Here is a 12,254-nt window from a genome sequence, read left to right on the forward strand (position 1 = left end):
CAAAATTAGTACCGGCCCGGTTCCGGCATTAGATACCGTTTTTACACCGGAAACGTAGTTATGCCGGCATCAAAATTAGTATCGGCCCAGCACCGGGCCGGTACCACTACTTGATACCGTTTTTTACACCGGCGACGGAATTTTCCTGGCATCAAAACTTCTTGAAAACCTAACAAATGTTCCAGATGAGTTCCAACGTAAAATATTCGATTTAAACGATTTTGCAAATTGGAAAGCGACACAGTTTATTCTATAATATCATTTTATTATTATTATTATTATTAAGCCTATTGTGGAGTCAACCTTACGATTAAGTTCTTGTTTTTTTCGAATCATGTCAAATTTTTCATTTGTAAAATGTATACAATAAAAGCAATTAAAATTGAGTCTATGTTGAACAGTTATTAAAATCTGTTTTTGTTAATTTATAGCCTACAGGGTGTCTAGCGGCCCGGTAAATCGGGAAAAAACAAGAAAAAAATCGGAAATTTTTTTTCAAATCCGAGAATTTTCCATTTATTAAGGTATTTTTGTTATTTTAATCCTCAAGGATTTTTTTGCATTTTATTAATTTTGCTCGAAAAACTCTCAAGGATTTTTTTCTTTTTATTAATTTTTATTAAGAAATTTATTTATTCCTTTGTAATCCTTGTGAAAAATGGTTTAAATATAAAAAAATTCTTGAGGAAAATTAAAAAGGGACGATTTGTATACCAGTACTGGCCCAGGAACTTTTGTCTTTTCACGGCAGACATATTACTAAACCATTGATGGGCAGTTTTTTCAGTCCAGGCATTTCGCACTTGGGTAATTTCTTTTGTATATATGTGTAACTTTTGTTATATAAAAACATACAAAAGACATTTATTAACTTTAGAGGTGAATGCACTTGTATGTTGAATGCAGACACGTGCATGTGGCGCATGAGTCTCTCTCTGAAAAGGAAGAATGATGTTTATGACGTTCAAGGGAAATTCTGTGTCTCACACGTGTCATGAATCTCCAATCGACCTTTCACGAATGGAAAAGAAGAATATTAAAAAAGAAAGGATTTTTTTCAATTGAAATTGTAGAAATGTATATAGATCCTGAGTGTGTACTTCATTTACATTTGTGTTAAAAAATCGAATTCATAAACATAATTACACTGCCTACTTATTCGAATAGATATTTTAAAATCACATATAAAACATTTAAAACACGGAAACATTTTTTTGCATAAGAAAATCAATTGATGCTCAAGTGAAGCGCTCAAAACTATTTAATTATTATTATTATCACTTCCCTATGTTGTGTGCGCGAACGTTCACAATATGTGAATTTTGAAAGATTTATGAGAGAGCGTGAACGCGGAATCTGTGACGATCTTTAACCATTGAAAATATGTGCATCTTTGAATTTCGCGAGGACGTTTACTGTCCGTTACAAAAAGACTTTCTCTGATCTACGACGAGTTGAAGTGCTGTAAGTAGCGCTTTTCAAGGAAGTATAACTGACCCTTTAATACTTAAATTCAAAGAAAACATCTTTGAAAACCAATTGAAATATTCGCCATTACTCATCATTGTCAATTCTTCAGTGAAAAATTGTTTCTTTTCTCTTGAATACATTTTTTATACACTTTATTTCAATGACCCACATAGCACATTATCTTGCTGTAAGCTTCCCTTGAGCATACTAGCGATATTCGGGTATTTCGTTAGCAAAGTCATAGTAAGCTCAGAGCATTCACTATATGTGATTCATAGGAAAGCTTCACCAATCAGATTTGAATATTAAAATTAGAAATAAAATTGTTAAAATTGTATCTCCTTAAATATTCAATTATTCGTTGATTGATGGGAAACGATATAGAGAGAAATAAAAGATACGAAGAAAACTTTAAAAGAAATTTAATGAAATACTCACTTTGCATAGGGGAACACCAGTGTCAAGCCTATCCATGAAGTTGTCCAGGTTAATCCTTAACTCTGGATACAAGGCATTTAACCACTCGGCTAGATCCTCCTTCATTGCGACTAAGTACTCCTCGGATGACTTGAAAGGCCTGAAAGACCTCGCTTCTAATAGCACCGACATGTTTTGATTTTTATCTGAAAATTAATTTCACTTTTTACTCGTTTGCTTTTTACTTTGTGAGAGACACAGTAGTTTTACGTATATACTATCTTTTTATCAATTTGCAAAACCAACTTAATACTTTAAATCCCTTACAAACTTATTATAAGATGTACAAATTACAAAAAAGTTAACAATTTTTTAACATGAATATTTATGTAAATAATGTAATGGAAATATTTACTACATTCTTTTGTATGATTAATGTGCGATATTGTCCATCCATTTGATAGTAAATAGACAAGTTAAAGTTTTTCTCTTATAAAACATTAAATAGAAATATTAAACAGGTGAATTTTTTTCTCCCATTATATATTAAGCATAAAATCTTTGGGATAGTTTGCAATAAGAATTGCAAGAGAATGATGGGCGAATAATATTCAAAGGTGTAGAAAATGATAAATATCTTTCAAATAGAAATGAAATTACTTGTTGGATATATAATATGAAATGTACAATTTTTATAGTCTTCAGTTCTGTAATATTAAGAGAGAGTAAGAGAGAAAATAAATCTTCGTGAGAACGATACACTCCGAAACACGATTCGTTATGCTTATGGCTAAAGTTTTTTTGCGTAATGATTATACATGAAAAATAAAAAAAATCAAAGAAGAATGATGATCATAAAGGAGAGGTCAGAGGTCCCGAGCCAACACGGATGATCGTGTATTACGAATTAGAAAGGTGACTGGAAAATGTCACCAGTTCGTGTCCCTCTGAAGGTTACTCATGTCTCCTTCTATCTGGATGCTCCAGTGATAGTGTATGTATAAGAGCAGTTCTATTAACAAACTTACACTATGAGGAATATTTAAGTGACCTAATCAGAATTTTCTCTTAGCACGAAAAAAGAGGTACCAATGTTTTAAAGTCAACATTTGCATCCAGAAGAACGTGATTCATAAATTAATTAAGCAACGAGTCTTTATCTATATGCTTTTTAGGAGTTGATCCAGTTTCGAAAAAATGCTTTAGCACTTACTCTTCCTTTTGCAATTTGGTTTTTAAATATTGTTCCTTTTTTCTTAATTTTTTTTTCATACATTTTTTATTTTTGTATTAAATTCTTCTCAAAATTAAACAGACTTATTTATACTTTAATATAGTGGAATTTTAATCTTTCTTAATAATCCATTTTGTCGATATTAGATTTCGTGATTTATGAACAAATACATTTTTATACATTATGCTGCATTACTTACACAGAAAAAAACTCGACTCACTTTTGTTGCAACGCATTTGGAAGTCGGTCTCGAAATGAGTAATCGACAACTTCAAGTGACTCGAAATGAGTAATCGGCAACTTCAAGTGACTCAAAATGAGTAAAATGACATATGGTTGCCCATCCCTGTCAGTCAATTCACAAATGTTTAACCTAAAAATTCGTTTTTCATTTCTCATAAATGCGATAAATCGACTTCAAGTATAAATGTTTTGACAAGTGCAAAGTGTTTACTTATTATAAACAATTATTTTAATTCATATTTTTATGAATTATTCCCAGTTATTCCAATGTTATTGTAATTTTATCATAAACCCAAAATGATACAGCTTTTTACTCATTTTGAGTATTTTCCCCAGAAACTCAGAATGAGTCGAAGGGGTATCATTTTTGTTGCACTTCAAAATGAGTATCATATGATACTCATTTTGAGTATAGGTTTTTCTGTGTATGTAATATAGTCATCAGCTAGTGGTAATATTTATAGATTATAACAAACAGTTAGAAAATTTTTTCCAAAAAAATCCCAATGGTCGATAAATAAATTTTAATCCTTTTCTCAACATAATCCGCGGGATTCTTATAGGAGATAAAATTTGCCCGAGTATTTTCACATGATGGGTAAAAATTTCTGAAATATCACCTGAAGCAAAATGTTGTTCCACGTTATTGCACAACTTAGAAATTGAAAAAAAACGGAGAGTTTTGTCATTTGACAGAACACGTTTTCTTCCTGCATATAATGTTGATTCTCCTCCCATGGTTATTCTGTTGTTTTGCTACAAGCAAATAACGACAGCGCCTAGTAATTAAATTACCTTGTAATCTCCGTTGTTACATCTATACGAAGATACATTAAACTCATTACATCAAAGACAACCTGTTTGTATCATGTTATACTATGCGTTGCAGTTTTACTTTGGTGAGAGTTGCCCTCATCTGGGGAAAACTTGTGTATATGTTTATAAGAAATACACGCGAGAATTTCACGGGATTTGAAAAGCAACGGATAATAGAGCATAAGCATCGAGTTCTGCATGTGGCGGTTATGATAATAATACTGCGAGGCCTCAGGCAAATTACAAATAGGGAGAAAACTTGATGAGGACCGATGAAATATGAGATAGATGAGGTTGAAATAGGCACAGGGCCGTAGGTAGCTCTGACATTTCTTAATCTTCTTTGTTTTATTGGAAAAATTTAATCTACAAGTAAAAAACAGAATTTGACCATAACTTAACTCAGCAAACTCAATATTATATGAAACGTCCTCTATATCACGAAGAGTTAAAAAAAGCATTTTTGTATTGAGAATATTAGAAAGAGAAACATCCTCTCAATATAAGATGAATTTATTTCTAGGTAACATAAATAATTATGTCATTCAATGAAAATATTTAAATGGAGTTATTTATCGCAGTAATATCAATACTAGTATACTCTGTTCAAAGAGAGAATGCCCTCGCTCTCGCAGATTTTTTTCTTTTAAGGCGGAGAAAAATTTTAAAATGGCGTTTTACTACTTTTTTTCTTAAGTGCATATCCAGTGACAATTTTGTATTTCACTCTTATACATCAAAAAGATATGACCTCTCCTTTCCCATATGGGCCTGATCCCAACAAAAGCGTGATTTATAACCCAAAACCCTAAACGGAACATTCAAATGCTAATAAATTTATGAAAAATTGAATAATTTAACAAATTAATTTTACAAAATTTGAATGCTAAATTCAAAATCCTTATGTTAATACGATTTAAACAGTAGTATATCGTTTGTCTCTGATACATTGAAATTAATGTAATTAAGGGACAGTTAAATTGAATATTTAAAAGTTTATAGATCCATGTTTAAATTTCATTCTTTCGAAAAAAATAACAAATCATTGAAATTGTTAGATATTGTAGATTCTGAATAATTTGATAAAAATTTTAAAAATACATTATAAAAATTTTTCTAAATTTTTCTTTTTTTTATGACTCTTTAAACTCAGGTTTATGGAAATCCTCATAAATGTGAAACGGAAGAAAAATTTTTTTCCTATTGTCAACATTTTAAGGGTAGACTAAGACCACGACTCAAACTAATTTTTTTAACGAAAAAGGCGTTTCTAAATTGAAAACCACACCAACTCTTTCACTTTTACAACATTCTGCGCGATCTAGACGAAAAATCGTCCTTTGCCGAGGGCATTCTCTCTTTGAACAGAGTATAGACGGTTAGATTGAAATTTATTATTAAGTGAAATTTAGTTGGACATTAACTAAAATTGATAAATTACGCTATATTAACTGATTTAAAAGCGTCAAAAAATTTGTAGTATTTAACTGATATACGCTGCGTGAGAAAATGTCTGTTTTGGAATATTACACTGAGAAAACTGGAGAGTCAAATACTGAGGTTCAAAAAGTGTATGTTTTCTTTGCTTATGAAGAGAGTTAAATAGTCCTCCTAAAATAAATTTTGAATTGGTAATGGAAATCTACTTGTATATTTTCTCCCATTATATCTGAGGGTTAAAAGTTGCGCAGAAAATGTGCACGATCTGATGCGCGCGAACTTATTTTTGTGACATTTTATGTATTTTTAATTTATGGGTTAGGTTGCCATATTTATTCATTTCGCGCCGGATAAGGAAGGGATTTCTCAAGATGGTTAATTTGTCCCTCTGTTATAAACTCATTTTCCTTCCAAGAGAAATGGCACGAATATCTGTCAATGGTGTATTTGAATATTTAGATTGTTTTCCAATAGTCAACTCAAATATGAACGATTAGTCCCTCCAAGTGTTTAGTCCAATCCTCCAGTTTTCTCAGTGTATAATATTAAATTGAGAAGCGTGAAAGATAATATCCCGTAATTCATGGATTTCAGTGGCATTTGTAGAGTGATATTTATTACAATTTTGAATTAAGAAGAGAAAAGACACTGGCGCGTCCAAATGGTTGTCAGCATAGCTAATTCGATGTGGGACAAAATGTAATACGTGTAATCCGCTGTTTACGAGCCAGCCGTGTCTAATTTTCAATACTCGCTATTGAATTATGCATATGTACTGGCAAAGAAAAAGCGTTGGCAGCTTTGCATTGCCATTCCCTGTTTGCGAAGATAACTCTATTTCTCTCCTGTGTGTATAGACACCCTATCTTAGTACCGTTACACATACACAAACATTCATGCATAAACGATGTGCACAGGTTTTTCTATGAGTTACATTGCAAGCCAGACTACTTACATACAGGGTGTTCTACGCATTTCAATGCTAAGATATCATCTACCAATTTCTCAACAATTTTCTCTTGTACGTATATCCATAAAAGATGAAACTTATGCTTCCATTATTATTTCCTTATTATCATTTCTTTAAATCAGAATTTATAAAAATTGACTAATTATTTCGGGATAATTTGGCTCTAACTTTTATGTTAACGAGTAATGATGATTATTGCAAATAACAATGGATTCTATGTAACTATATTTTAAAAACTAATCATTAATAGCGTTTTATAATCTGTTACTCTAGAAATTTCATAAGAGTAAATGCTCCAATGAAACTTTCTTCACTAGCTTTAATTAAATTTTAGAAAACTAACATTAATTTATGATAAACGATTCCAAAAATTAACCGACATTTAATAATATAAAAACTCCTTAAAATACATAGCACAAAATATTGAATAGGAAAATTTCATTGAAGCTTCCATCACCTTCCTCTTCCATTACTTATAATAATAATTGAATTATAAAATATCAAGAAAATTATCAATCCTCCAAGTATTGATAATTTGACACACAAAAAATCCTCCATATTTGACTTCGAGGATTGATCATTTTCTTGATATTTTATATTATCTTTTACCGAGTGATAAATTATACAACTATTTAATAATTGAATTAGTTTGTTTGAACCCGCCCAATAGTCTATTTTTTTCAAAAACCACTTTTTTATGGAATATTTGTCTTTAAATGAAGCTCTACGCGATACACAATGGTACGAATCGCGAATCTTTTTTTTCTTGAATGAAAAATTCATAACTCAAAGAGTTTTGTTTGTTAGCAATATCTTAGTTTTTTTGTGAAGTGTGCTAGTGGGCTATAAGTATATACTTAGCTATAATATATACTCGCTATAGCGAGTTATCAATATTGTTCACTTTATTATTTTGTAGTATTTTCAGCTCTATATAGTGCACAAATATATATTTAAAAACGTATAAAACTGAATGAACATGCTATTCAGAAAGCAATTACAGCTGATCATGATGGTTCAAAAATATTAACTGCGAGGAATTAAGATTAAATTTTTAGTTTGTATCATCCGTTAATCTATTTATAAAGCTTTCATTTTACATAAAAAATCAACAAACGAAGTTCGCCATCTAGCCCTACCTTTTGAGAATCGCGATTTTGATACATTTTTTAGAAAGGGATGTAGATCAATTCACATGCAAGATGAAGAAACATGCTGTACAACAAACTTGAATCCAAAGAACTATACTTTCAACCAAGAGTTCATTTATTCAAAACGGTTAATTTTTACGACAACTACAAATGTTTGATTTTCAAACTCGCCATCTACACGGAAAAAATTTGTTCAGGGAAACTTCCCGAACTGTACTTGAACGATGGATATGAGAAAAAGTTGAGGTCTAATCCTGCATTACACTAAAGAAATTCCCGCACTTTTCAGGAATCTGCCGTGTACAACAGGAGAAATTCTTAAAGTTTATGAACATATAAATTTCTGATGAGATTTATTTTACACAGATATCTGAATAAGAATTATCTTGCACTGTCATTTTAATAAAAGCATTATATGAACTGGAGGCGTCGATATATATTAAAGTGATATAATATTCGCGAATGAAAAGTTGAAATTAAAAATATCAACCTCCGTTTTACGGACTTGAAAATTGATTGATTGAATAATATCATCAACCAAATATTCAAATGCAGTGACCCTGTAGTTTGAATATTGAAAGTTGATTTGCAATTATCAATTTATCATACACTATTGTTGGAACAAAGTAAATTAGATTTAAATGCATAAGCACCCGTGTAGAAAAATTGTTGGGTTCTAGTGTGGTGCTAGAAAAACAGTCTATTCTCTAACTGGGCGCTGAAAAGACTGTCTGACCATGGGCTAATCAGACCAGTGACGATCGAACCACGCGTTGGTCCAGACTGGACGAGCTAATCAGGGCTAATGAGCAGTACTAATATTTCAAATTTTAGGTTCGATTTCAATATTTCAGTTTTTTAATTTTAAATAGTTTACCCAAATTTACTCGGTTCTCACGTTTATTCAATGTAATGTGAAAATATGAATTATTAATAATAAATAAATATTATTGTTATTCATAATATATGTGTGTAGGGTCAATTCGGGTAAATGTAAACGGAATATCTATGTTTCACCAAAAACATTAGTTTTTTTTGTTAAAAGGTAAAACGGACGGATTTCTTTTGCATGAACTTGTTGCTAGTGTTCCCTAAAAAAATTTTATGAGGTACAAAGAAATATTGATGCACCTGAATCGCCTAAAACTGACTGTTTACATTTACCCCGAGATTTTGAAATTTTCCTAAAATTCGGGGTAAATGTAAACACCACTGTAGTTAAGCGAGGTTTAAGAAACAAGTTATTTCAAGTATACTACTGTTTTAAGGGATGGAAAAACTGAAAAGAAATTCTTTGTAGATGTATAGTAAATCAACCAGTTAACTGATAATGTATCATATAAATAAACAATCAACCATTACAAAGTTAGTAATGTAAAAACTTGAATAACTTGAACAAATTTTAATAGATTTTCATTCAACTTGGTAAAAGAAGTTTTTAAGGTTGCTGAATAAGAATCTAAAATCGAATTTTTAAATTTCAAAATGGTGAATCCAATATGGCGGATGAACCTAAAAATAATATTTTTAAAAATTGATTAAATTTGTTTGTATCTGGTTACTAGGGGGTTTTTGAGGTCGCTGAATACGAATTTGAAGTCAAATTTTAAATTTTCAAAATGGCGGATAAACCTAAAAATATTTTTAAAAATTGATCAAATTTTCAAAAAATAAATTTTTTTTCTTTTTTTTATCAATTTTTTTTCAAAGAGGACCTAATTTTCTTTTCTATGTAATTTAACATTACCAAATTAATGAAATTGTGAAATAGAAGCAAATTTATTCAATTATTTTCTTTTAAAATGTAGTTGAAGTTCTGTTTACATTTACCCCGAGTTTTCGAATTCTCGTGGTAAATGTAAACACTTAATTATTTATTAACTAAATTGACGAAAATCAAAAATCAAAGTCAATTTTTGTTAGGGCATTAATAAGGAAGAATTACATATTTTTGTTTGATTTCTAAATTTATTTTTATGCAAATGCGAGACAAAATACTGAAACAGTAAAATTTTGATTTTCAATCTTTTTTGCATTAAAAAATAACTTACACTATGGCATTGCCAATTGTCAAAATAAAATATTGGCAATACTCAGAACATCTTGTAGGTGAGCTGAGGTAAAAATATTGACGTCGTACTTATTTTTAAATTTGTAAATTTAGCTGAAACATCTACTGTTTACATTTACCCCTTGTTTACATTTACCCCAAATGACCCTATATGTATTTAATGACAATAACTTATTATTATAATAATTATATTATTTTCAAATAAATAATATACTGCACTAGCAGTAAATATTATTTAAAAGAGTAATATTGAAAGATAATTTTAATAAAAAAACAATTTGCGTTAATTGGTACATTTTTTAAATTCATTCTTTAACAGGCCTTTAACATTATTTACAAACATGTTTACAATTTTAATTTATAACACTTATACAGATTAAATATAGTAATTTTATTATTTTATAAAACACTTACAATGAAAAATATCCGCTCGCATGTGGGATCGAACTCACGCCCCCCACCCTTGACGACCCGACTCGAAGCATTTAAACCGCACGGCCACTGAAGTCTGGGTGTGAACTCTCCTAATTTACTATATCAATGCCAGTGTCATATATTCTGTTGCTTATAAGGACGAAGTGAAAACTATGACTAAAATTATTACACATAATAATTCCGAATTATTTTAATTATTATATATGAATATTTAAATAAATAATTCTTACTACAATTATAATCATTAACCATTTTTTAATGAATTACTTTCAGTTTTATCAAAAATTTTTTAAATAATTGAATTCTTATGGCGAATTTCAATAGAATTCTTAAGTATAATTATACACTTTTCGAAGAATTCGATTAAAATTGTATTAAAAATAATTAAGAAATTCTGAGATTAACTAAGAAATTTTGAATAATAAAAAAATTTTGAGAATTTTATTATTCATAAAAATAATTGAATTATTGAGAAGAAACTTATAAAAAATTTGTAAATCCTTATTGAATTTTTGTGAAAGGTTTTTTATTTATGAAAGTAATTAAATTTTTGCTTACATTTTATTTTGCCAAGAATCTTGTTAAAAATTTGGAAAATAATTGAATTTCAGAGAACGATTTTATTATTTATAAAGATAATTGAAATTTTGATGAGAATTTAAACAAATTTTTGAACATAATTGAATTTCTGTGTAGAATTTTGTTACTTTTGAAAATAATTAAATTTCTACAATAATCTGTAACTTCTCCAACACTCAATTGTTTATAGTGTTTTTAACTAAAATTCTTCTACAGATAAATTATTTTTAATAATTAATCAAATACAATATGTTAAAAAATTTATCTAATTTCAGGAGAATTTGAATTATTAGGCATTTTTCAAAAATCTAAGTTCTTTAGCATTTTTAATTAAATTCATTGAAAATTTTATTTATAATAATTCATATAAACCTACAATATTTATTTTTGAACGATTCTTTAGATTGACTAAATTATTCCATTGAATTATGAAGTGGCAATCCATGTATAAATTCAAAGAAGACCGACAAATCGGGTACTAAAGTCTTGATTGTACTGTGATTTGTACTTTAAAAATTTTGAATTCTAGTGATGCCAATGAAGTCCCATATACACTAAAAAAAAAAGTATTGAACCAAGAAAATTTTTCTTGGTTGAAGCAAATCGTGGGATTGAATACGGCCAAGACTATTAAAGTATTGATTTAAGAAAACGATTTTCTTGACATAGGATATTTGGGAGAAGAACATATATTCTTGATCCAAGAAAATATGGAATTCGACCAAGAAGTTAGTCTTCTTATACGAAGTATGAAATGTATTAAATGAATAAAATATTTTCTTGTTCTAAGAATATATATAGTTAATTGAATTATTTTATTTGATTCATTCAATTTTTTGTAACGTTCGTTCAAGTAATTCAAGATTTAAATAAAGAAAACATTTATTTTGTGAGAAGAACAGATATTCTTGATCCAAGAAAATATGGAATTCGATCAAGAAATTAAGTAGCATGTAAGAAATGCAGAATATATTAATTCAAAATCATTTATGTATCAAATCAAGAAAGTATGTTCTCTGTCCGAGAAAATATTTTCTTGATTTGAGAAAATTTATAGATTTCAATCAAAAAAATACTTTCTCAATACAAGTAAATTATTTACTTAAATTACCCCCCCCCCCCCTTACCCCCATCCCATCCCATCTTTTCTAATACTTAGGTCAAACATTTTTATTATTTAATTAATTAACATTTATATTTTTTATTTAAATAATTAAATAATTGTTATTTTACATATATATTTACATTTAATTATTACTTAACACAAATACAACAAATATACCTTGAAAGAAAATTTTCCACGGTCGGAGGAATTGAACTCGGGTTGCACGCACCAGAAGCCGTCACGCTACCACTATGCCATCCTAGCCTCAATGGACAGTTTTCAAAAACTGATATTTAAGTTGCATATACATTTGAAGAAAAATA

At 29.2% G+C, this 12,254-nt stretch overlaps 1 protein-coding gene across 1 annotated transcript in view; it reads right to left on the minus strand.

Moving 5' to 3' along the window:
- LOC122502433 (GAS2-like protein pickled eggs) overlaps nucleotides 1-12,254 on the minus strand; it is a 306,098-nt gene that overhangs the window by 221,245 nt on the left and 72,599 nt on the right. The window contains exon 3 of the mRNA XM_043612483.1: nucleotides 1,909-2,093. Within this exon, the coding sequence (XP_043468418.1) occupies nucleotides 1,909-2,079 (171 nt within the window). The 5' untranslated portion in view covers nucleotides 2,080-2,093. The remainder of the gene's footprint in view (nucleotides 1-1,908; nucleotides 2,094-12,254) is intronic.

Source organism: Leptopilina heterotoma, unplaced genomic scaffold (assembly GCF_015476425.1).
Source record: "Leptopilina heterotoma isolate Lh14 unplaced genomic scaffold, ASM1547642v1 Lhet_228, whole genome shotgun sequence".
In the NCBI taxonomy this organism is placed as follows: domain Eukaryota; kingdom Metazoa; phylum Arthropoda; class Insecta; order Hymenoptera; family Figitidae; genus Leptopilina; species Leptopilina heterotoma.